General features: G+C 45.7%; 1 protein-coding gene and 1 long non-coding RNA gene across 8 annotated transcripts in view; one reads left to right on the forward strand and one right to left on the reverse strand.

Moving 5' to 3' along the window:
- The window catches only part of LOC148054995 (uncharacterized), a 189,573-nt gene that overhangs the window by 11,321 nt on the left and 151,622 nt on the right, over positions 1 to 26,630 (reverse strand). The gene's annotated exons all lie outside the window — the stretch shown is intronic.
- On the forward strand, positions 319 to 25,717 carry TRIM29 (tripartite motif containing 29). 7 transcript variants are annotated; one of them, XM_087763538.1, is made up of 9 exons: positions 319 to 1,363; positions 8,985 to 9,080; positions 10,314 to 10,547; positions 10,898 to 11,096; positions 14,440 to 14,523; positions 17,906 to 17,965; positions 19,210 to 19,311; positions 20,424 to 20,500; positions 23,376 to 25,717. In XM_087763538.1, the coding sequence occupies exons 1-9, from the start codon at positions 506 to 508 to the stop codon at positions 23,436 to 23,438; spliced, it is 1,773 nt and encodes a 590-aa protein (XP_087619664.1). In that variant the 5' UTR covers positions 319 to 505; the 3' UTR covers positions 23,439 to 25,717. The 7 variants fall into 7 exon arrangements, with proteins under 7 accessions (XP_087619664.1, XP_009467797.1, XP_087619666.1 ...); XM_009469522.2 differs by having other exon boundaries at positions 19,213 to 19,311; XM_087763540.1 differs by having other exon boundaries at positions 25,641 to 25,695.

Genomic DNA, 26,630 nt, shown 5'->3' on the forward strand with positions numbered 1-26,630 from the left:
ACCCAGTTAACAAACCCATCTTCGGCATCTCATGGTCTCTCCGACCCTGCCCATCTCTGCAAGGAGGTAACCTCAGCTCCTGGCAACAATGAGCAAAATTATTTTTGAAACAAGCGGTCGAACTGGTTGCTACATCTTAATGAAAATTATTTTTTTTTTTTAAAAACAGTTCTATGTATATAAACAGCCCTTCCTCCCAAACCTGGTTAGACAAGAATGTTCCTGGGTGTGGACTGCCTTGTATAATTAACTGTACAGCTGTAGCTTCTGATCCCTGGTAACGTCTGTTTCTTTCTTTCTCCCTGCGTCTACCTAGCATAATCCAGGCGTTCTCCTCCTCCTTGCAGGAGCTCCAGGTGCGTCACTTGGGCAGAAACTTTCCTGCATTCCACCGTCATTTCTTGCTGAGACAACGACCGAGCAGACATACCCGCTTTGTAGGGGGTTGAGAGACAGGACCTGGAGGGAAGACTAAGCAGTGAAGCCAATTTGCCCTGTTTAGACGATGGAAACGGGGAGTACAGCAAGGCCAAATGGTAACACTGGGAAGCCAGAGGATGTGAAGAGTCCATCTGCCCCCAAAAAAGAAGAAGAAGTGAAGAAGACCACAAACCCTGGTGGAGGTGAGAAGGAAGCTATGAAGGGCACTGGCGGTACTTCTTTGGAAACAGGACAAATCAAGAGCTCCCTCTTCTCTGGCAGTGACTGGAAGAGGCCCATCATTCAGTTTGTGGAGTCATCCGATGAGAAGAGATCGACCTACTTCAGCATGGATTCAGCAGATTCAAAGAAGATGCAATATGCCAGTGGACAGATCGGAGACATGAGGAGACCACCCCTCTCCTTTGCAGAGAAAGGCGATCTCAGGAAGACCCTCTTCTCCTTGGATTCCAAAAAGAGCTTCCTGCCTAGCGAAGGGGAAGGGAGGAAGTCGTTGTTCTCTGGGGGGCAGATGGGGGACCTGAAGAAAACATCCCTCCCTCTGGTGGAGACAGGGGACCTGAGAAGATCCACCTTCAACAAGCCTGACAGAACAGCTGGGTCACGGCCCAGGGTGAAGCTCGAGGATGTTCTGTGCGATTCCTGCATCGATAACAAGCAAAAGGCCGTGAAGTCCTGCTTGGTGTGCCAGGCTTCCTTCTGTGAGCTGCACCTCAAGCCCCACCTGGAGGGAGCAGCTTTCCGGGACCACCAGCTCCTGGACCCCATCAGGGACTTTGAAGCAAGAAAATGCCCTGTGCATGGGAAGACCATGGAGCTGTTCTGTCAGACAGACCAGATGTGCATCTGCTATCTCTGCATGTTCCAGGAGCACAAGAACCACAGCACAGTGACAGTGGAGATCGAGAAAGCAGGAAAAGAGGTAATGCTCTTTTTATTGCACGTTCCCATGAGTCTTTCCAATGGACCTCAGTATTACACCACAGCTTTTGCTCTCCAGCCTACAGTCTCTCTTAAAATCATGTCTGCGATGTAATTCTGGGATGCAGGGGTGGTTTAGTGGAGAACTGATATTGCCTGGGTTCTGCTGCAATGGGACTGTTGTTCTCCTAATGGCTGGTTACAGCAGCACAGTGCTGGTGTCGTGTAGCAGACTGAGTTGAGGGGGGGTGGAAAACCTGTTTTCCACCCCTGGTTGCACCACTGACTTTCAGCAGAAACTGAATCAAAGCCCTACATGCTAAGCTTTCAAAAAAACCGTCTCAAGTCTTGACAGTGTTTGTGTAGTGTTATTCACAGCCAGAAAGGTGGGGCATCACCCAAGTCAGGACCTCCAGAATACAGGTAGTCAGATCAGTGGCTGCTCGGTTACTATTGAAAATTGCCATCTCAGCTATTTAGAGTGAGATTACGGCTGTTTTGCTTTTCTGTTATGGACATAATAGTGTCAAACCCCACCTATGGAAAGATCTTTTGAAGCTTAGATGAAGAAAAAATCCTGGTGCAAACACAAAACATTATAGTTTCCCCTAAGTGTTACTACAATAGGTTCAGAGGATGGACATCTAAGGAGATGAGGCTGGTATGTGAAATTGTGCTCACTAATGAAAAGTCTTCCACCTTTGTTTGCTTAAAGTCTCATTCTGTTTGCTTTCTGGGTGGATGCATGATGATTCCACTAGCTCTAGTCAAGATCAGGGTCTCACCATGTTTGGTGCTGTACATCACCATAGTAAGAGCATGTCCTGGCCTAGAGACCTTCTGATCTAAGCAGACAGGACAGGAGAGATTACAGAACTGAGACCCATGAAACAGTAACATAAAACAATTTGCCTAGAATCACACAGACAGTCCATGGCAGAAAATGGAAGGACACTAAGATTTGCTACATCCTAGTCAGGCACAGCCCAAGCCAGCGCTCTGATGTGGTGAACAGGCAAATACAAGTACCCTCTGCTGAAAATTCTTGGGTTACCCTTAACTTAGAAGAACACTTTAACTCTTTCTAAGGTGCCAGGAAGATTTATCTCATAAGGCTGAAAGAGTAACTAATCTAGAGCTTCTCTCTCTCTTCGTGTGGAAATTTTTGGCCTTTTCTTGCAATGTCATCTCCAGCTTGCAGCCTTGCTGAAACCAGACAAGGTTTCTTCCATGCCTCAGACAGTCTTTCTTAAAGAAATTCCTGCAGGGCTCGCTAGCCTGCTGTTTGTACTTGTGTTTTTGATGTCAGCTCTGAACATAGCATATGCTTAACTCTCACAAAGCTGTGTCTAGCGTCTGCCAGGTTGTCCAATTCCTCTTAGCCATTTTACTGAAAAGAGGTTAACAGTTGCTCCCTGAGGAACCAGAGCTGGCCAGAGCCTTCTTCCTGTGGTTGGATGGACCTAGAACACCTTGCTTTTAAAGAGGCAACCATAGCTAGGCAGAGAAGACTTTACCTAAGATTTAAATTATGTTTGATTTCTTTCTCAGAGTCCTTGTGCCACTCTTGTTAGCTCCGTGCTTTAGCTCCTGTACTGTCCTGTGCTGTTAAGCCTAAAGGATTTAAGGCTTTATCAATATGAATCATACACATGTGCAAGTTTCTCCTGACAACGAGTTTTGATCGTGTTGTAACTTGAGTGAGTATTCACTCAGACAAAAACAATTAACAGGATAGCTGTTGCTTAGAAATGTTTATTCCTAGCCCTGATTTATTCACCATTGGTGGAGCCTTAGCAAGAACCACAAAGAGGAATGAACATTTCCAAGTCCCTTGTGTGCACCACCTATTCTTTTCAAGTCTTGCAAATCACCTGAGCTGGAATATGACCACAAATTGGAAGAGTGGCAAAGCGTGGCTGGTGCTGCTGGCCTTTGAGGAAAGACTAAGCAAAAAGTCCACATTAGGTCAACCCCATCCCTGCTCCGTTTTCACAGCTTGGCATCCAAGCAGCTCCAGGGTAGCTTTACTGCCTCCAAATTTGCTAACTACGCCACTGGACTGGTGACCAAAATACAGCTGTATCCAGACAGACCCTTTCACAGAGTGTTGGTTGTCAAGGAACAATTGGTTTATCTGCAAGGATTTCCCAGTTATGTATTTCCCAGCTTATACTGCGACTCCAAACCTGGAGAGGATTCCAGCAGAACTGGGAGGAGGAGTTCTATGCTGTGATGCACTTAATCCTGTCAATCTGGGTGCTCAGCAATTTGGTGGCACAAAACTGTCACATAATGAGGCGTAATATGCTCGTTTTGGGGACATCTATTCCTTTCATATTGCAGAATTAATGCAGGTTACAGTCTCTTTCATGAGTTTATCTTTGCTATAGGCCTGTAGGGAAGAGAGGTGCTGTACTTCAGTGTTGGGAAAGCAAGGGACAGCTTAAGATCCTTCTGTAAAATTAGGTAACTCTGCTTGCTCCACAATGCAGACAGAGACAATACAGCTTAATAGAAGAGGAATGCAAACAAGCCAGTATACAGACACCTACTGTTTAGAGCATTTAAGCAAGCAGTGGAAAGCCTGATAAGTCTCTGTCTGTGGAAGAGAGGAAGAACACAGCAGCATCTTCCACTTTTCAGGAGCCTGGGGTGAGAGTCAGTCACCCCTTCTTGGTGTGCTTCTGAGCAGACAAGAGCGAAAGGCACAGGGGCTCAGACAGAGACAACTTGGCAGGGAAGACAGAGACATTTTTCCTGAGTTTCCACCCAGTGGCGTTCACATATTTTACCCAGCAAAACTTTAATGCCTTCCCCAGACCCACTTTGCATTAATTTCCTGCTACGGATTTAAAGGAAAAGTAACACCCCCACCAGAATCAGTACAAGAAATAACCAAGAAAAAGTCTGTGAGGCTGGGTAATAACCACACACAGCTGAAAAGGGAGAACTGTCAATAGCAGCTTCTACACTCCAATAAAACCCTCTGGCCAGCTTGATTTATCAGCAGAACTAGAGCCCCCCTTTCAGACACAATCCTTAATTTTGAAAGGGGATCCTTCATTCAAAACCTGTTTTACAAGCCTATTCTCAAAACGAGACAACTTCACATATGCCTGCCAGACACAGAGCTGTAAATAACCTGGCGTTACTATCCAGCGCCAGCCTTAGTACTCAGCATGTCAGGTCAGTTCTACTGAGAAGCACTTTGATTTTTTTCTTTAATTCTTTACCTTTAAAGAAAAGTTCACATTGTACAGCAGGTTTAAAGAGGCAGCAGAGAACTGCTGTGCAGAAACGGGAGCTGGGTGTTCCTCGTTTCAACAAAGCAACTTTTAAAAGGGGAGACTTTACAGAGTCTGAACTAGGGCTTTGAAGTCAACCGTCCACAGAGATGGATCCAGAGGGATTTCCATCTGAGCCCTCATTGTATTGCTTTCACTGTCTGAACAGAGAGCAAACAAGAGCGTATCAATGTGCCAGTGGAAGGATTTTTGGCCCTTCCCACTGATGCAAGGTAAGGGCACGACGTGGCTGTGAGACCTTATCTACACCAGTTGTGGTTGCTCTGCGGACACAGCTTAAAATAGCTGCTCTTTCCACAGAGATGGTGCAGTTACCTACAAGACATTCTTCCTAGCTGGAAGGCTGTAAAAGCTGACCTGCTGCAAATTGTGATTTAGAGTAGGTTTGCCTGCATTCTGTGTTAATGCCTCTACAGCGAGGGCAGAACCCAAGGAGAATCCACCAGTTTGCAGGTAAGGAATTCTCTTCCAGCTGTGCAAAGCAGAGAGCCTTTTCTGGCCTCAGCTCATGCAGTGACTAGTGGCATTTTTGCAGGATGCTGCCAGAGCCTCCAGAGATTGTAGCCCACTGACACCCACCTCTGCTTAACAAAAGCTTAGATAAAAAAACATAATGGCAAAACCAGCAGAAATAATGTCTCAAACAATTAGCTGATTTCTCAGCCATGTCATTTCCAATACATGCGCTGTACTGCGACAACTAGTTTAAACACTTCTTCTCTAGCTTCATTATTGCATTTGGTTGTTGCTGTGAGGTAATTAGTAGAACTCTTCCAGGCTGGTGACACAGGGGTGTTCCCTGATTCAGGGACTGGGTTCCCAGAGCATTAAGGCATGATGATGCTTGTATTGCTGCCTTGCAAAAATGAGTTGCATCATGATGCAAGACTCATAATCTCACATCTCTAGGTCCTTTACAGCACAAGGGCTGGGTTCAGTTGTGGATGTTTAGGTGTACACTCTGAACTTTCACTTAGGCCTCTCGACTGTCCTAATTAACTTAGAATCTAATAGGGGATCCTCTCAGCTCAAAGACTCTCAGTGCCAGCATTTCTCAATTTGCTATAGTCACACTGAATGGTCTAAACCTGTATTTCCTAGATCTTCTTCACGGTTGTTGTTGTTTCTGCACTGTAGGGACTCCCCCCACAATGGGTGGAGCTGCTATATTATCTTTCACTAGGACCTTGTGAACCCCAGGTCTCATCCAATGGATTTGTTCTGGGTGGTCCATCATATAAGGGGATCAGGGATTATTGACCCTGGAGAATCTGAGAAATATGAAGAAAGCTAGGAGAGAAGTTTCTTCATAGGGAATGAAGCTAAAGTTGAATGAATTAATCAGTGAAGCTGACTATCCGTAGTAGCTGTAAGCACCCTACTGTAAGTGTAACACAGGATATATATGGACAGCTAAAGCAATCTTTCAGCCAGCCCCAGACCAAACAGGGCCTTAAAAACATCATGAAATCACCTTTGCTGAACCCCTTATGTTGTGGTCTATTTCCAGAGCATCCCTACCAAATCTGCCTCCTTGTGCCCATGCCACCAGTTCTTGTACTATTCCATAGTCTCCCTGGACCTCTTCTTAACATTTTTTTTCTATGGTAAGACTAGTTTTAATGTTTTGTACTATCACGCAGTGAAACACCTCCCTTGCCTTTGCTGGTGTCTGTACTAGTGTTTCCTTTTGCCCTTAGTATGGGCGTTTTAACCCCGGCCGAACCTGGATGACTGTGCTATTTGCATTCCGGCTATTGGAACCATCTCTGTAATTTCCATTTGCAAATCATAATTCTCACTCTAAATTGTAGTGTGGGTCTGCTCTTAAATAGTTGTTACAACCCATCCCAGAGGCACCCAAACTACCTTTCTGGGTGAAGGGATATTATAACTGCAACAAGCTGTTAGGAGTTAGCTATCACTTTTTGAGCAAGTAATAGTTTGCAAAATTCCTTTGAGACCCATCTTAATTAAAAAGTACTATAAAAGTATAATATTGTTATCACAACCTTCCAGCCATCACCTGAAATTTTTTCCTCTTGCCTTTCTTTTCAAACCACCCCTTGTGTTTGGGAGTGTCTATGTGGCTGTGAAAGGTCTGCTCTTCTCAAAAAAATCCCTCCAGTCCCTCTCTATATGATTTCACTCACATTCTTGTCATAAGAATCTCCTGATATTTAGGAATGACGAGGGAAGCAAGACCTCCCATTGCTCAGGAGGTGTGCTTTTTACTTTGCTAACAATTAATGCCATCTGGATGTAGCTCTGTGGCTCAAGGAAACAACCTGCATTATAGTGTAATTTCTCAGATTGGTTACTGCGATGGATATCTGGATCTAAAATGCTTTTATCTCACTGCATTTCCCTGCCGTGCAAAGATGGTTGCACACCTTTGTGTCTTGATGCAGAGGACACCTCACAGTGCACATGAGAATGGAAAAAAGCATGCATTCCTCCAAGTCACTCTCTTGAAAATGTGAAAACTATGAGCCAAAACTGAAAGCTCATGCCTTTACTCTCTTGATCAGTAGTAGAGAGAATTTTCTCATCTTGATACCCTTCCATGTCTGCTCTGAACTCCTGTAGAATATGAGCTCATGACTGCATTCAGTTGACTATTAAGGGCTGTCAGGTGTATGCATAATATTTAGAGGGCTAGTGCTCTCCTAACTCCCAACAAACAAGGACAATGACAACATGAGGATGCAGCTCTTCTAGCGTTGAGATACCTGCAAGTATATTTGCCTTTTTTGTTCCCTCTTTCTTCTGTTTTATAACGCAATAAAGCACCTATCAAATTGTTTTCCCTCTATAAATAGAAATTTTCTAAATTGGAACAGCTAGAGTCAATGGCTCTCAGATGCAGCTGTGCTTGATTCAAGCTCAAGAGGATGTTCAGACACTACAGTGACTGGCACCAAGGCAAGAGCCCTGATGGGCTGATTTCCTTGGTCTGAGATGGTTGACAGTTTGTTGCCTGCTTTTCATCGTGTGATGCTGTTTTCTACTCCTTGAATGGAGAACTGAAAACTTTTAAGCTCCCAGCCCAAGGGCAACTATGATCACAGGTTTTCATGTTGTATTATGTTCTTGGATGGGTGGCAAAGCAGTGGGAACTACATCGTGTGTTTTAACAGCAGGGAGACCTCACTGTGTTAGCTGCTGTGGGAGTGGATTTATCCATCCCTCATCTCCCCTGCCTCCAACTGTTGGTCTAAATGTAAGCACTTGTGGGTAATACAACCATTTGCCAAAGGATCCCACACGAACAGCAGGTTTTCAGAACTTTTCAAACACGACATAGTTCAGTTGTGGAATACAGGTAATTTCCGCCAACAGCATAGTTCCTAAACAGCTCCAGGGATAAGTGTCCCATAGCCAGATTGCCTGTAGTTATAGTTGTGCTGTGACCAACCTGTACACACATGAAACACAGAAAGATCTTGAAATGCGTAAACAAAGGCTTTGTCATGATCTGTTGGGCAGGGACGTGGTGAATATGAACGACCAAGGGAGGGGCTGCCCAGAGTTAACGGCGCAAGGCATTACTAAACAGCCAGGTCCTGGGCTGATCCAGAGACATGGCGAGCACACCAACCGGCACGTCACACCAGTGCATGGCTGCCTGGCCCTCCACAGGCCCCAGTTCTATGAACTGCCTTGCATGCAATTGTCTGGTCTGAGCTTCCCTGGGAAGCCAGTGCAAAACGAAACACAAATGAATCCCAGTGAAGTTGCTGATCTAAGCCAAGCATGGTTGACTACACCTCCTCCCTCCTCCTTTTGTGTTTTTTATTTTTTCCAAGCATTCCCCAGCTTCATCATAACATGAAAGCTCTCAATTCAGAGCAAATTAATCCACAATCCTGTCTAAACAGAATTCCTGCCAGAGGCATCGTCCTCTTGTTGCAACACTCGTCAAACGTCATTCCGTAATTACATGAAAACTGTTATTGCTGCAGAGGCACACCCTGGGATGGGCCCTTCACTGCATACACAGCTGAATTTTGAAACAGGCCTCTTCCCCCTCCAGCTAATGACTCTAATGTGATTAAAAGCGGCACCATGACGGTAGCCTAGTAGGTGGGTGCTTCTGCTGCTGTCTTTGCTGAGGGAGCTGAATCTCTTGACCCAGCCAGAAGCTCTGGGATCTTGTCCAGTGTCAGCACATGATCTCCATTTCAAGCAGTGCCAGGAACCTGTACCTCCCAGCTATTATTGTTCAGGGCCAAACGCGTAAGTGGAAACACAGGCCTGCTTTGAAGTAGGCTACCCTCAGCCCCAGTTCATGAGACTCCCCTCTTCTCACAGGCTGAGCTTTCACTGCAGAAAGAGCAACTGCAGCTGAAGATCATTGAGGTAGAAGATGAAATGGATAAGTGGCAGAAGGAGAGGGACCGTATCAAGGTGCGTATGGGATATTCTTTCAAGTTCACTGCTGTTTCTCCTGTACTTGTCACTTTCTTTTCCACCCTTTCACATCCCTCTCCTCCTTTCCTCAATTTCTCTGACATACCCAGCTCTTACTCACTCCATTCCTTACCCAGTCTCTACCTCATCACTCTCCAAAACTCACTCATGTGAAATCTTGGAAACAACAACTCCTGCTGAAGTCATCTTGCAACATACCCTGCAGGAGATCAAGAAGAGGCAGCACAGCCTTGTTACAAAATGATCCCAAGGCACCTCCCTGCTTTGGGCCCCTTACAGTTCTTCAATCACCAGTAGCCAGGCTGATTCAGAAACAAAGGTGTGCTGCTTTTTTTCCTGCTAGACCACACAAAAATAAATTCCAGAAGGGCTCCGAATTGCCCAAACAGAGATAAGGCAACAGGAACAGATGCAGTACGCCAACAAACATTTATAATGGAACAGCTTATTTCCATACGGATGTAGGGCTTCTTTATAATTCTTTCACCATGTTAAGGGTTAGAGCATAGTAATGGTGTTATTTTTTTTTCATTTATACCCTAACTGAATAGGGCAGTGAAAACACTATTTGGAGACACCCCAGAAAATTTGCATAATATTAATAGGCAAAGCCCATTCTTCTCCCTTTTATGTGGTACACACACATCGGCTTGCTAGTTCTGCTTTTTGTCTGCTTTATTATTATTATTACTATTATTAACATTATTATTGGAAATCTGACCTAGAAATTTTAACTCTGAATATAGTTACATCCACAGCCCTTATGAGGAATATTTCAGAAGGACCTAGAGGTCAGGTTTCCAAGAAGTCTTTCAGCACCTTTCATCCTTTGAAACGGTGGGAATTTGGTCCTCGAATTCTTGAGGAGCCAGAACCATGATTTAGAAGGTTAAACAGTGTTTTTAAATATCACCTAAGAGTGCAGTTCATTAATTGAAATAAAAGACATGCTCTTATAATCAGGAAGACAGCATGCCCTGGATATTACACACACACAACTATTGCAAGAACAAGTATTCTCTTGGCACAACTTTTCTGGTGCTAAGAGTTACATACCTAGAGTCTCCATAGTCACAGTCTAAATGCTGAGAATGCTTGGATGTATCCCTCTCTGTATCCCTCTGTTAGGAAGTGACTCCCTGAGAAGTTTAATATTTTTTCTCCTGTGTCTTTCCTGCTGCCTCCTCTCTTTGCCCCTTCCCTCCGCAGAACTACACCACTAATGAGAAAGCCACAGTGGACCAGCATTTCAAAGAGCTGATCCGTGACCTGGAGAGGCAGAGGGATGAAGTGAAGGCTGCCCTGGACCAGAGGGAAAAGATTGCATCAGAGAACGTGAAAGAAATCGTGGATGAGCTGGAAGAGAGGGCAAAGCTTCTGCGGGAGGACAAGGAGAACAGGGAGCAGATCCACCAGATCAGTGACTCTGTGCTCTTCCTGCAGGTAACTGAGATCTCATTTTCCTTTCCTTTTTTCCCATGAGGACAGGGTTTATCCCAAAGACAAATCCCAGCTTGTGGTAAGATGTGTTAATCTTCTCCCATTCCATGCACATGTATGGCAAGAACCAACCCTGACATTTGAAGCTGTCTCTGCTCTGGTAGGTGAAGAATGAACTTCCATGTGCCAATGCCTGATTTTTTGTAGATGGCTACAGCTCACGGGCAGAACATTTGTCTTCCCCCTCCATCTTCACTGTTCTCCTTTGCACGTCATACTATTTGGAGCCTAACATTAGCCAGTTCCCTAGGATCTAGCCTCCGTCTCTTATGTTCCTCCCTTCTTTTTGACAGGAGTTTGGGGCTTTGATGCGGAATTATGTCCCCCCTCCATCTCTCCCAACATACAGTGTGCTGCTTGAAGGGGAGAGCATGAGCCCATCTATGGGACTCCTCAGAGATGACCTCCTAAACGTCTGCATGAGGCATGTGGAGAAGATCTGTAAGGCTGACCTTGGCCGCAACTTCATAGAGAGGAACCACATGGAGAATGGTAGAGTATCTGAGATCTGCCCCTTCCCTCCCTCCCTCCCCAAAGCTGAGCACAGAGTCAGAGAAGTGTGATGAGTGTGCTCTCACAGAGGAGAAAGTAAGCAAGGACCTATGGAATGTGGGAGAAACACTACCTGTAGCTGAAACTCATCCTGGAATATCAGAGATATCCTACCAGACCTATGTGGGGATGGAGCCAGTTGAACTGCCAGGGATTTAAAGTATCTTGTGTGCACATGCAGTGCCAAATGGTCCCCACACTTCAGTAATGTTTAAGGATGGCTGATCTTTCTTATGTGAATAGAGAGGTCGTGGTCAATACTGCAGCACTGCGGGGAGTCTTCTAAGTTTTAGAACCCACTTACTTTCTGTGTCTCCCAATTAGTTCTGCAGAAAGGACTTGTCTTGCATCAAGCTCACACATAAGATTAGGCACACATAAGATTAGGAGGACAGGGCACTAGAATGGGACTCCACAACTGTGGTTCACTTCCCAGCTCTCCCACAAACAGCCTGTGTAACCTTGGGCAAGTTACTTAATACCATGAAATGACGTCTTGCGCTAAGAATAATAGGGATTGGAATTAATCGTTATCTCACCAGGCTTCTATAAGGGTATAATCTATTAATAATTGTGGAACCCCAGATACCAGAACAATAAAGGTCAAGAAGCTGGATAGGTAATGTGAGGATAAATTGCACCCTGCTGTCCGGGAGGACATGTGACTTGAAAAGATGCAGGAATAATTTCAAGTCCAGCTCATATAACACAAGCAGCTGAGGAACTCTGCTGCAGATCTGCAAGATCACTATTATTTCATTCAAATTCACAGTACTCACTAGACATTCCTCCCATATTCATACACCACCTTTTTTCCTGGGCAACAGCCATGCAAATCACTCCAGCTTCCTTCCAGAAAAGACAGATCCACATTACAAGATGATACGATAAAGGAAGAGGGAAAGAAACAGCCAAAAAAACCACCAAACCACAAACCCCAAAACCCAGACAAAAAGCAGACTGCTGAAAAGATGCATAGAGGTCAGAACAACATGGGTTCAGTTATTGGTCAACACGCTAATGTTTTTCAGAGCCTGGGTTTTGTGAATCAGCCTGTCTGGCATTCACAATCTAGAGCAATAAGAATGAAGGTGACATGGGACCGGAATATATTTAGATCTCTAATGAGAATCACTAGTATTCATCAAGTGACAGCTTGCTGCCTTCCTACGTTATGGAGAGAAAGAGTAAGTCCCTGGCCCCAAGGAGCCTGCACTGCAAACAGTTCATTAATGTTTATCTAGCACCATCGTTCTCCATTAGACATGAATTAGATGGACCAGATACTTCTGGTCCAGTGAACCAACCTTTCAGAAAAGTCAGGAATCACATTCAAAGTGCTCGCGATGCATAGCTAGAGCCAGATTTATAAACTCTCCCTACCCTTAAAGTAGTACCAGAAATTGAACATTACTTGTCTTCCAACATTTAACACTGCAATATACCTGGTCAGATTCTCAACACTCCACATACTAAGGTTTGCTGAGAAATTTGGCTGTAACTTAATACAAAGTAGATGACAGGCAGCTCAGATCCAAAAATCACTTTTGTACATTTTCTTTCTTCTCCTTTGCTCACCTGGAGATTTGCAGAATTTCCAAACTCTGGATGGCATAATTCCAAAGGGGTTTTGGATGCCTGACTACTCACAGCACTTCTGAAACCTAGATGAGTAGCATAAAAGCACTTTGCATTCAAGTTACCATTACTTAGGAAGTTACCTTCCAGCTGCTGAGCTGTATTTTGCCAATCCTGAAGCAAATACATTTTACTTGGCCATTTGTACAACCCAACGAGAGTATGCATATGTTCAGTTCTAGTAGCTATGGATAAAGATTGACTACTTCTTGATCACTTGATCACTTTTAATTAGGGTCCCCTCCACGTTACTGATGCCAGAAGTCCTCAATGGTACTTGAAATCCATGGGATTCGAGTGCCAAAACATTTCTGAGCAGGGCAACAATTAACTACTGCTAGAAACCTGGGCACTTTCAGAAACTTCACCAGAGATTTAATGGACACAGCTTGGAGTCTGCCTAATGAGAAGAACAGTGGCATCCACTCAGTTGGGAAATGTTATTTAAGGCGAGTCTCAGCAACTTCAGAGCTCTCCGTTTTTCAAACAACAGTTACACTTGAAAGAGGACAGCACTCTGCATCTAGTGACTGCAAGGAAATAACTCCACAATTACTTAATGGATTTAATTAACTCAGACTCCCCCTGAGTCATTGCAACAAATTCATTTGCAACCAGCTTGATCTTCTAGTGTAAAAAACTTCCCAGGAAGAAATATTATATTAATGGAATGAAACCTGCTTAATAGCAGACTCCAAAGGGAATCCACTTTCTTTTAGTTGTCATAACAGGTACCTACTTAGTAGCGTGGCAAAGAGGTAAATAATCAGAGAGCATCCAGGGAGTTCAAATAACACAGAAATAAATTGCAGAAATAACATAAAAGTTTGTTCAGTGACTTAAGAATCAAAGAACGGAAGTATTTAAACATGGGAACCAAATTTACCCCCTTGCAGAGAACAATAGGTTTATAGAACACTTGGGGCCTTAAAAGAAATTATGAGCAACCGAACTGATAGAGCATCATTTCCTGTGGATCAGTGTTAGAAAACCAAAACAGGCTGCGTAATACCTGGCAAAAGGGCAGGTTTCATCCACTTGACATGCAGCCTGAACCAAACGCCCTTGTCCAAGAGCCCAGGAAGCTAGAGCTGTTTGCAAGTCAGGTTTAGCATCTTTAAAAACTGAACAAACCAACATATTGAGCCCTCCCAACACTGACTTTCTTGAGCTTTGTTATACTTGCAGTTCAAGATCTGCTGGTTGAGAGCCAGCTCTGTGCACAGGTTAAACACACAAGAGAAGCCAAACCCAAACCACTGCTTTTGAAGTGGGATATGTTTTTAGCCACACAGCAGTATTTTGGTAGGAAAATGCCTGAACCCTCAAGTCTCCCTATGGATTTTCAGGAGATAGCGTATCTACTGAACGGCCGAATGCTTCAGCTGTGCTACGCCTGCGAGCGAGCTTCCTCTTTTGTCCCAGGCTGAACCTCTGGGCAGCTACAGCACTGCTTTACCTCCCAGCCAAAGAGCCCTGCAGAGAAATTACAAAAATAGAGGAACTTGTTTCCAAAGGGCAGAACCATCTCTCCTGCAGCACTTGAGAAAGCAATTCCAGTCTGTTATCCCCTTCCCCCTCCTCCCGTCCCTCTCAAGGCCACTAAACTGTCTCCTCCAGCTCACGTCCTGCTCTGCTTCTCCAGGTGACCACCGGTACATGATGAACAACTATGAGTGGAACCAGCCTGAGAACTTGAAGAGATTTTCCATGTTCCTGTCTCCCAAAGGTACAGCACCCTAATGGTGGTCAGGTTTCCTTCAAACACAACATAGGAAAGGAACTTCATTAATAATTTGTCCCAAAATTTGCTTTCCCACATATTTCCTGCTGTCCCCCAGACAAGATCAGATGCTCTGCATTTGTTTATGCCAGGTCTTCTCTCCAGCCTACAGAGTTTTGACACGGTTTTGCCTTTTCATCTCAAACAAGGCAGCAAAGGTTCTCAACTCCAGGGAGGAGAGCTGGAGCAGCTGAACTCTTTCAAGAGCGTAGTTTCTGAATATAAGGGAGTTTTAACATGCATTACTGGGTTGAAGTAAGTGTTATTCTCCACCAGAAGCTTACCCCACTGTGCTATCAAGTGTGAAAACTACACTAGGTTTGCTCTGCATTAGGATTTTACTTTCACCAGAAAACATGCTTTTTCCCTACAGGGAAAGGATAGCAGAAGTGAGGAATGTGTCCTAAAAAAGCAGGAGTCTGGGGTTCTTTTCTGAGCTCTGATGCCGACAACAAGAGCCCTGGTGATTTGCTTATGTCCCAGTTGTTACGTGAACACTACAGGATGAGTCTTTGGAGTGAATGACTGTTTTCAACACATTCAGTTGTAAAATGGCAGTTCTCTGTTTTCAGTTGTAAAATGGTAGTTGTCTATTTCTAAATTAGTATCAGGACCTCCAGAGTGAGAAGCAGAGTGTGCTAAAAGCCTAGACAAAGCAATGCCTATAGAAACAAAAGAACAGAAAGGGTAACACAAATTAAGTAACCAAATTTCCTCTGGTCCCTAGAGAGCAAGGCCCTGCCTGGATTTGCCAGGTGTTTACAGCTGCTGTTCTGCAAAGCCAGATGGCAGGCAGGGTGAAGGGATATGCCAGCAATTAGCAGTGGCACTCCCCTGAAGGCATATTTGAAGTGCGATGTTGCCCGCTCTGTCGTTAGGGTTTCATGGGGATAACCCAGATCCCAACAGAGAGCCCTTTGTCTGGATTTCCACTTTGCCCTTCTCTGTTATCAGCCCACGCCCGGCAGCTCGCTGGCAGCCCTGCCTGGCGCCTGGGGGTGAGGACCTGAAGTTTGGAGCAGATACCAGGGACAGAGGCGACATTCCCAGTTCAGCATCAGCAAGCCTCAAAGCATCACCAAGCAAGACTGTTTCCTGCAGGCCCCCCAAAGTCACAGGGGCAGCTTCTTCATCAGGGGCTGCAGAGGGGCATTTTGCCAGCGGTGGGTTCGTTTTGCATGGAACCCGTCTGCAAACACTGCCCGGATGGTTATAGCTGCTGTTCTTCCCCAGCTGCTTCAGGGCTTTACAGGCGCTGTGCTGTCAGGGAAACACATGTTCTGCTAAGTGGAGCTGCCGATGCTGGGGAGAGACCACAGTCTCAGCCCTGCATCCAAAACTGTTTTCAACCTTAAGGGATGGTAGAAAGTTAGTTCTAAAATTGCATGGGCTGAACCCATTTCTACCCAAAATGTGGGGCTTCAGGTTTAGGTGGAAATGGCCCAACATGCATTGGGGGGGGGACTTCCCCCTGCTCCTCTCTGGAGGATCAGCTGCTGAGACCTGGGAGCAGGGGCTCCCTGGCTCCCAGCTGGGGTCCAGCATCCCAGCCTCCTGAAGGATGTGCCAAGAGACAGGAGGGATCGACAGGGACTGCTAGATACAGGGTTTCTTATTCAGTGCTGCTTATTGGAGCCAGAGGGGACACTTGCTGGATGCAGTCAGCTATGGAGCAGCGTGAGGGTTGTACAGCGGCTCGCAGTTCAGTGGCCCGCTGCTTCCTGCAATGGACTTTTGAATATACAAATACTGAGGGAGCATTTGTTCCGCCTACACATCTATGTTTTCCCGAGAGCACAGACAGGTTGCCTTCCAAAACTACTCATTCTATATTTTCTACCAACAAAGTTACTTTGTCAAAAAAACCTAAGCATGTGATTGCAAGGCACAGTCTCTGCTGAAATGGGGAATGAGCAGCACTCAGGGTGAGGGCTCAAGCATGATCCCTTATGGGAACACTTTGACAGAAAGGAACCAGCTGCTGAAACCACACTGATGGGGACTTTGAGAACACAATGAATCAGTAGGCAAAACAGGAGACATGACCCACTTCGCTTGCATGCTGGCTAGCAAAGGATTATCCGATGAATAATGCAATATACCCATAATCATTTAACTCTCTAGAGCTTTCTATGCTCTATCAACGTGTCATGTAGAAGTCCAGCGCTGCCTCCAATTGCATCTTTTCTAAGGAATTCCATAAAATGGGAGGGAAAAAAAGAGGACCACCCTTTGCATTGCATAATATGCACAGAATCCTTGAATATCTCATGATAGTTTTGAAACACACGCTTTTTCTCTCTAGGTTGGATCACTGCAAATTCTGCCTGAGGCCACAGCAGCAAGTCTGTTTGCTGCATTGAGGCATGCTACCCAAGTAGTGCTTGCATTAATTGCAGTAGCCCATACTAAGAAACTGCTTGGGTTTGAGCTGAACCTATAGGTTTTTAAGCCCTGCTTAAATTCAAGGAGGCTTCCACTCCTCTTGTCATTAAAGACAGTATCACAGAGCATCTGCCTGCAGGGATGACATAATGAGGCAGAGGGGAGACATAAAAGGTTTCAAATGCTGCCTAAAAGATAGAGGAACAATCTGTTCAACTGCTCGACACTCCTTTCTGTCCTCTTCCACTGACCTTTCTTCTCCTGATGTTGCAAACAGTTTGGCCAAAGCCAGGAGGAGGTTGGAAAGATCATCTTGTGCCTTTGGAAATCTTTGAATGAGGAGTAGAAGGGACTCAGCTCTCAGACAGAGATGGAGAGATAACTGCTTAAATAGAAACACTGCTTAAATAGAAAAGCCGTCCACAGGATGGCAGCATAACAGCTCAAAGTATTCATCTCTTTTTCGTTCTTCTAGGAGCCCAGTGTCTCACAAAAGGGGTACAACAGCATTAGTCTGCATCACAGCATGATGTCCTAGTGAAACCCTGGAGCACATGCCTGTCACAGTGGCTGAGACAATGTGTGCTTGAGCAAGAAATGCTGCTCTACTTGTGTCTCTCGAGCTCTAAATCCAAGCCTCTGCCTGCAGGTCTCTTTGCAGAATAGTCATGTTGAGTAGGCAAACCTGAGTTGGCAATTTAATGCAGCTAAAGACAGCTCTGTGGCAGTAAGAGAGCTTTGTTCTCTAAATGAGAAGTCTATTCACCATTCCCTAGAACCCAGAGAAAAAAGACCAGGCTCTCCTCTACTCCCAGGACCCAGATTTCTGGTTTGGGGCTGCCTTCAAATTGGTGGGGACTGTTTCATAGAGCAATGCCAGGCACAGGCCTTTGAGCCAGCTCATCAGGAGCCAACTGCTGAACTGGATGCTCTTGTTTTACAGCCAATTTCAACCCACGATCATGGGAGTTTTCCTCCTTCCAAGCGACTGAGGAAACACTTGGTACGGGTAATTCCGACTTCAATTTGAAAGGATCTAATCCCCCGTGCCACAGCTTTCTAGCTGGCTAACCAACCTTTTCTGCTTCCCCTCTCAGCTGTCCTGTCACCTGTCAATCACTGTCCCACAGAACCATCTCTTAGCTGGGTTATCAGCACCACCTGCATACACCCAAACCCAGGAGCTCACTGCTCTAGGCGCTATGTATATAGGAGGGAAAGGCATCCCTGGTCCTCATTTTTCAGACAGTGAAAGAAGATAGAAAACATAGGTGCCAATTTGTAAAGATCCTGAGATACCTAACCAACTGCTATCGATAGGAGTGCCAACGTCATCCAAGGCAATCTGTGGAGGTTGTGGCATAACCAGGAGCGGACTCCAAACACCCTCAAGCCAGTCTCAGATGCCCAAGGCTGCTCTTCTCCATCGCACATACACCTTTTGCTTAGCTCATAATTTCTCAAAGACAGAGCCTGCCCAATGTTCGCTGTCTCTACAGCATCCAGCACAATGGGGTGCTTCGAGCTAGCGTACCGAGAACCAGCGGCAGCGAGTCATGCCTTTTCTTCCCAGATCCCCACCATCCTTTTTCTCGCTTATATTTTCTTACTTTGCTTTGTTCATGCTCAGAGGGTCCTGCCTTTCCTTTCATTCAGAGGCAGCCTACAAGCATCCATGGCCACTCTACCTGGGGAGCTCTAGTGACTCACAGCCACACCTAAGTCATTCCTGCTTTTCATGCCACAGGCAGGGCTGTCTCCCTCTCGTCGTCTCTGCTCTCAGCTTCATTCTGGCAGCCAGGGCCTAACCCCAAGGAGGCCAGGAGGGGAAGCCTTGCTTTAATTTCAGTGGGCTTTGAATAAAGCCTCAACTGCTTGGAGGCAAGGGAGCTTGGGCAGTTACGTAGTTTTGCCTCATTACTCCAGTTTCTGGAAAGGCAGTTTACCTGCGAGGAAGCTGCTGCTCTTCAGCCACACCTGCACTCTGGGTCTCGCAAGAGAAAGGCTCTTCCCGGCCTGCCTGGAGCATTGAGATCTCTTCACACTCGCACACTGTGTACACCAGGACCCCACAACTGACTGCTCTCATCTGCCTTTTCTTACTAAGAGAAAATGGACAAAGCTATTAGTTCCCATTTTCCCCCAAGCTGGTTCAAGGTAGTTTCACAGGGCGTGTTTTGAAATGCTTAGGCTTCCCCACTGCAGCACACAACACCATGGAATAACACAACCTCTTCTATCTTCCAGTAGGCAATGGTACTAAGCTGCCTTTTCAGTTCTCCTCGGTGGGACAGAATCCGCCTGGTGACTTCAGCAAACAGTCTGACGGGAGCCTCTTCACTAAGACCGGTACTAGGCATTTAGTTTTTTCCCCTTCCTTCTGCCCCTTTTTTAGGTGATAAGATATTTCATCCTGTTCTTGCTCCCCCAGAGAAGGCCTGGAGCAGTCCTACACCTGGCCCATATCCCCTGCCCTGACTGTCAATCTCTTAGATACACGCACATGTTCACATGAGCAACTTACTCTGCTGAACCAGGGCAACCGGAGTTTATTAGTGTTAAAAAATATTAAAAGGTTACATCTAGTGAATAGTTGAAGGGGTTTTAAATTTTGTTTGTAATGGGTAGAGATAAGAATTTCAGATTATTTTAGAGGTGTAAGGACCAGAGAAAGATACTAGGAAATCATATTCATGGCCATTTACCCCTTTAACTTCATCAGTGTTTTAAAACAGCTATTGTCCTGAAAGAATAATAGCCACTGAGCACAACCTTTAAAAAAATATGCAGCAGCTGCCCATCCTCCTTCATCTGAACCAGAATCCCCCATTCACCATCTCATAATCCTCTTTTCACTACCCACTAGCTCAAGGGCACCAGAGGTAGAATCCAAGAGCATCAGCACCTGCCAAGCAGAGTCAGGTCTGATTAATTTGCAAACGGGAGATGGTGAGGAAAGGCCATTGCCTGATAGCCTGAAACTGGTTGCAATTCAGCAGGGCTGGTATTATTTTTGAATCAGAACCGAGCTGGTGTAGTAGAAGGGGGTGAGGGCTTATCATGCTGCCAGAGGTAGTCATTAATTTCTGACATGAAACCCAGGCCTCGGCTCTTCGCACTAATTAAATAGCCTATAGTGTTCTTTGCAAGAGTCAGAATGCTTAGTTCGGGACTTGGCCTAAATTTAATTGGACTGATTGCATTCCACCTCTCTGCATTCCTCAGACATTTTAATTAGACAGACCTTCTTTACTCCCTTTTCCTAACTGATTGGGTGGTGGAATAGGCATCTGACTGACGGCTGTTGTGTCCTACCCCAGAAATGGCTGCATTTCAATATTAAGCAATGCAATACTAATTATGTGGCACTTCCGGTCCTGCTATTCATCTTGACGCTCGCAAGGGGAGACGGGGATGGTGGCAGGGACTGATCTATAACAGGCTGTTTTATGTTGTCACAGCTTATCCTTCCATAGTGAGACATCAGTCCACAAAGGTGACGCCACAGACATGGAAATCCTCTAAGCAGTCTGTATTGGTAAGAAATATACCCTTGGTGTGAAAGCATGTGCACAGCTTCAGCAAGAGAACTATCTGTTCTAGGAACACCTGAGACTTCACAGACTAGGGCTTAGGTCCTTTGGAGATGGGGAAGTAAAAGCTTCAAGTCAACAGCTTCTATTATTTTTTTCTGCAGTTAACTGCATCCACAGAGGGATACAGATTAACCCCCCCGCCTCCACAGTTCTGGGTTGTAGGAATAATCAATACTTCAAAATGACATTTTGAAAAGATTTTGCCCTGGTCTAAAATTTGATCCAGGCTTCTAGAAGCTATACAAATACTATAGCACACATGCTGCTCTTGGTAGTATTTTTCCTCCCTGCACCGATATCATACGCTCTTAGTAGTCTCTGACGGATTGTGTAAATGACACCAGAGACAACCATATAAAAGTATCTTGCTAATTACATCCTACAGTGGGCAGATGCAATATCAAAGATGAGGGGTCAGACTATGATCATAAATAACCAGAACATCTGTAAGTCACTCATTTTGCACTGTTAGCACAAAACAGGTAACAGTGCATTATAAGGGGCAGAGGACAGTGATATTTTAGGTCTTGTAATCTTAAATATACAAGGTTAACAAACAGTTAATGCATAACCACAGAAACACTAAGTTCACCTGTTTTTCTTAACATCTATTCATGCTGTGCTGCATTAAGGTCTTGCACGATCTGAATTAAGATTGTCAAGTTTTTGCCCCCATCTCTGCAGATGAAATCTATTTTTTTGAATTCTGATTATACATTTGTGAAAGATTATTTACTGTTCCCTGGAAATAAGACTTGTAAGAAGGAGAGGGTCAAGAATCGAGAGCATTCCCACACTGAAGAAAGAAAACAGAGGAAATACACAACAGTTAGAAAGCGTCTGCCTACAGACTGCAGCTGTATGTCTCTGCTAAATTTTCAAGGCCCCACCAGGAGATGAATGCCAGTGAAAGGGATGTTCCTTGGTAGGCTGTGTCACTTTCAGGAAATCCAGCCTTGAGTTTCTGAATGTGCTACAGCAAAACATATCTCCTAGGAACAGCAAAGTTTTGCAATATCTTCTGTTTTGTGTTTGATCACTACCTTTCTAAAAGATCATCTGCTTCATGATGTGCGTGCTCAGATGGAGACTCTTCCCGGTGATTTTAGATACCAACCTATCCCCCCTAATAGTGGTGTTATACTGGGGAAGTCTGGTCAGGAAAGTGAAGTCTCTGTTAGCACTGGTGGATGCGAGTATGGTGGTCTTAGCAATAAGCACCCCACTCCGTGACAGCCAGTGTGCGGTGCTCCATGAACATAACCCATGCTTTCCTTAATCCCCATAGAGAAAGCCTGGATAACTTCTCCCACATGAAGTCACCAGACTTTTTCTGTCTGCCTTTCTCTCTCATGCATACACTTGTAGCGGCTATTTTATTTTTATAGTCTAGATTCACCAGATAGCCCTGAACCTAACAATTGGGTTGATAAATATAACCATTAAAAAGTCCCAAAATAGAAATACATGTTCTGGACCTCAGTAGCTCTGCGGGAGGTTTTATGGTCTATTGGGCCAATAATCTAGCTTTTAAAATAGTCTTAAATATGTATTTAAGTAATACACATTCTAAAAGCTCTGTAAATACGAATTTTCACAAAGGATTATACTGTTTAAGGAGGACTTTTTAACCCACAGGGAGTTCTTTAAAATGAAGCCCCCCTCTTCCATCTCTTAATTATATTGGAAATTAAAGCCATAAAATGAAAAGAATTTCAACAAAAGGGAACATTGAGCAGGAGGTATTGGGAGTCAGCACTGAGCATCAAGATGGGTTGGGTTTGCTCTGCCCATGCTTCCAGCCTCCTGCTGTGCCTGATATTAACTGGTGCGCTGCACAAAAACGTACCAGCGTGTTCCAGTCAGGTCTCTCCCACCTTCTGCAAGTGAGATCTGGGCAGCGGATCAAACCTAAGACAGATCAGACGTTACAAAACCACGGTTTTTCCTGATTGCCTCGGTCACTGCTTCGGTGGTGTAAGCATATTCTTATCCAGGCTCAAGATTTTGCCTTGAGCAGTGCAACCAGCTATGACAGTCAATAGATTGGCTTTTGCATTTTGCAATGACTCCAAACCAACAGTAGCCTGCATGATAACTTTGCCACGCGTTGCTTATTTGTAATAGTGCAGATAAGAACGAAATTCCAGGGGTAGGTCCTGATGAGAACAGATACGATTAGGGACTGCAGTAAACAGACAGGAAAATGACAATTCCTTTAGGCTCTCCCCCTGTCTCTCCACTTATGCTTCTGTTTACACAAACATTTAGTACCTGGCCCTGCAATATCTGGAGGCGCGAATAAACAATACACCATTGTGTGAGAATTTCCATGCACAAGAGTTTTGGCTTGCCAGCCAGAGAGCACAAATAAATACCATGCGACTTAGTTGATCACTTGCATAACTGTGCATGGCTTTAAGTGTGAAAACTCCCATGAGTTCTCAGGTTAGTAAGCAATTAAAAGGCACTGACAGAAGCATAAAAATAAAGGTGACATTCCTCTTCTCCCAGAAACCTCTCATCAAACCATGAGTCATAGTCTGAGATTTTATATGATGCACAGACTCATTTGGCTCAGGAATTAAAGTCCATGCAAAACATGTGTAAATCAAAAAGCAACACCATTTGCATTTGATCACTCCAGCACCTCCAGCAGTGAAATGAGGCGGTGTTGCTCTGCAAGAGGAAAGACTGAAGGTGTTAAGATAGGAGTATGTTAAGATATGTACGGTTGGGCTAGCTAGGAGGGTGAAGTACAGGCAGTCAGAAAAAGAAGGTAGGTCAAACTCACATGCCCCGAATTCTCCATTGCAGTCACATTACCGCCCCTTTTACGTCAACAAAGGCAATGGAGCCACTTCCAACGAGGCACCTTGATTCCTGAAGATTTAGGGAAGAGCTGGCAGCACTTGGAGTGAAGACTCAGCTGCGGATTTTCATGGATGTACCTGCTACTGTATTAACCTCACTGCTCTAATCTCTACCAGGGAGAGGGAAGGTGCAGAAGGGAATAGCCTTTACTAGTGGAAACAAGGACTTTTTCCAAATCACCTAATCACCTTGAAAGCTCTGCAGGCCTTAACAATGTAATCCCGTCCTCTGCTGTCACCTCTTTATTCCCTCTCTGTCAATGCCCTTCCTTTTGCCTCTGCAGAGTGAGCTGCTCTGCTTCTCCTGGGAAGCATGCATGCTTGGGTAGCACTCCCCCCCCACTCTGCTATACCAGTTGCCCCTCGTCCTGAGTGTGTTTATGTGACCATAGCTATTAAGTCCTGGTGAAAGGTCCCAAGCTGGGGGGGGTGGTGCAGGGGGGAGGGCGGGGGCAAAGGTCTTCCTGTAATGGAGAGGCCCCAGCCACCAGGAGCAGTGACAGGCTAAGGCTCTTCCTATGCCCCTCTACCCCATCCCCTGGCCCTGCTCGGACAGGGACACACAGCTCTCGCTGGGATCAGGTCCAGCGCCTGCCACCTCCCTGCATCCCCAGCCCATGCCGGTGGTGGCATGCTTCCTCAGGGCCCTTCATCAGCTCAGCTCTACTCCTGCTGGCTTCCAAAAAGCCAGTCAACAGGACCTATTCGGAGCTGCTACAGCCCAAGGCCAGCTACTGGTGGAGGGCAGAGAGGCTTTCTATCCCATTAAAGAACCCCTGCAGCCACCTTTTCAAATTAAGAAATAAAAAGAAAATCCATCCTACTAATATAAGATTGATTAGATGCCATAGGTGCTGGGTGCTTTTTTGTTTTGTTGTGTTTTTTTAATTCCCCTAAACCAAAATTGATTTATGTATTGTGGTTCAGGTATTTTTTCTGCAATGGGAACTAGTACCATAGCTTTTGGCTTGGGATAATGTTTTTTATTTGTCCCTTGGATAGATGAATCATGTCAGCACCCAGCCTACAAACCAGCCAGGGCTGGTTAATCTTTCCATGATCTCACTGAGATTATTTTTCTTCCCCTTGGACAATGCTGGGAGATTGGGTCCATGCTATGCAAAAACCTCCCGAGGCCAGTCAATGGGAGTGCAGATGGCCCACTGCAGGATCAGAGCCCTCAAATGGTGATAAGCAGCTGCAGAACAGAGAACCAAGACGTGACAGCTGCTTTTCATGGTTTGCTCTGTTCAAGCAGTTTTTGGAAAGGCTTCCCCCACCCCTCCTACCCCCAAATGCTTGCAACACCTTGCTGAGAGAGGTCACACCTGTTGCTCCCTGAAAATTACTTTCTTGCTAATCCCCGTGCAAAGATACTCGCTGCTTTTGAATCCAACACCTCAGACAAAACTTCTGAGGCTGAAAGTTGGTTGCTCCACACCACCTGAAATGGCACTTATAATTATTTTTTCCTTAATGACCAGAAGGGAAGAGGACAGCATGGTAGGGAAGGATGTGAAGAAAGGGAAACTGGGATAGAGTTGCTAGGAAATGCACTGAAGGGTTTGAGTATGTGTGTGAAAGGATAAAATAAGCCCCCCTTGCCCAAATCTCACTGTTTGTTTTGCCCCCAAGCAGGTGTCCAGTAGTCACTTGGGTCCCTTATGTTCCAGTAATAGCTTGCACCACCTCCTTTCTATTCTCCAAAATGTGGGCATGATCCCTCCTTCCCGCCAAAACTCAGACATTAAAATCCCCCCTCCCTTCTTTCCTGCCCTGAAGAAGGCCTGCTGCGGTGTCAGCTGGCATCTGCACTGCCCCTCGCCCACCGGCCTGAGGAAGCCAGCGTCCCCTTCCTCCCGCTGCCCCCTCCCCGCCGGCTCTGCCCTACCCCACCTCCGCAGCCCCTGCAGCCTTTTGCTCCCCTTCCTCTCCTCAAGGGCCTCACTCAGACCTCGCACACACGGCTTTTCACACCGGCGCGCTCCGGTGACAGGAACGGAGCTGCTCCCCATTTCTGTTAGCCTGGGAGAACGCCCGGTCTCCCCTTCCAGCCCCGCTGGTCTCCCTGCAGTCCTTTGCCCCACCGGAGGAGTGTGGGACAGGGCACAGCTCTGGCCCTGCTGTACATCACGGTCCTGGGCAACTAGCAGCGTGGCTTTGAGGTGTATTGTGCATGAACTGTTTTTATCATGTTTGTCTTGATCAGCAAAGCAAGAGGAATTCCACCTCCTCAGACAGGACACGACTGCGCTGATGTAAATGAGGCCCTTCACGTGTGCAACATACTGCAGAAATAAAGGAGAAAGCTCCATGTCTGACCAAAAACCCTGGGAATGAGGTCTCTGTCTGTCTTTCGTGTTTGTATGCTTCCAAGAGTCTCAGTGAGGTTAAGTCTCTTCAAAATATTCTTTATACGAGCAAGGGGTTTGGAGAACCTGTTTTGCCAGCTCCTAGAGGCTTTTTCACTGCTTTCTGGATATTTTAAGTCAGGGTCATGTCAGCTCAGAGCAAATTCCCACATCCTTGAAGGTCAAGGCCAGACTGATAGGTGCACTGCTAGTATACCACCTTGAGACAACCCTGCCAATATGCCCAGCTAGGTCAGTTCCCAAACACCAGTGCCGTGCAAGACCTTCCCTGCAAGGGCATTTCTAGAAACCCCTCAGCCTGTGGTTGTTCATGATTTCAGTGCCTCTCTCCTGCCAGAGTTAAACTTCACCAGTTCCCACTGGAGGAAAGTGCGTGCTCACATATGCACAGGCCAAAATCAGCCTGGGAGAGACCAGGCTGCGAGGAGACCTGCTGAGCTGAGGCACTGTTTTGCCCCAGCCTGGACCCGAGTCTCCCCAGGAGGTTGGTTCTGGACACCACTGGGACCCTCCACCCACTTCAACCCTCCTGGCGATATAGGCCTCCGGGTTCTGCACGGCTCAGATTTCTTGCCTATATCATGGCTTCTCTTGTCTCTGAGGGAGAGAATAAATCCCCTGTGGGCTGCTGAAGATGCAGACTCAAGGCCAGACACAAATAGAGGTATCCCTGACAGCTGCTTAAAAAAAGCAATTGTACATGTGAATGTGTGAGGATAAGAACAGAGGCAGGCGAGGTTTATTCGTCTACCCTAGATACACTAAGGCAGGGAGCTTTCCAAAGGATACCTGGCATATTTCTTCTCCCAGGTACTGGATACCAGCTA

The sequence above is a fragment of the Nipponia nippon genome, unplaced genomic scaffold (genome assembly GCF_047370975.1).
Source record: "Nipponia nippon isolate SJK-2023a ecotype South Korea unplaced genomic scaffold, ASM4737097v1 scaffold_28, whole genome shotgun sequence".
Lineage (NCBI taxonomy): Eukaryota > Metazoa > Chordata > Aves > Pelecaniformes > Threskiornithidae > Nipponia > Nipponia nippon.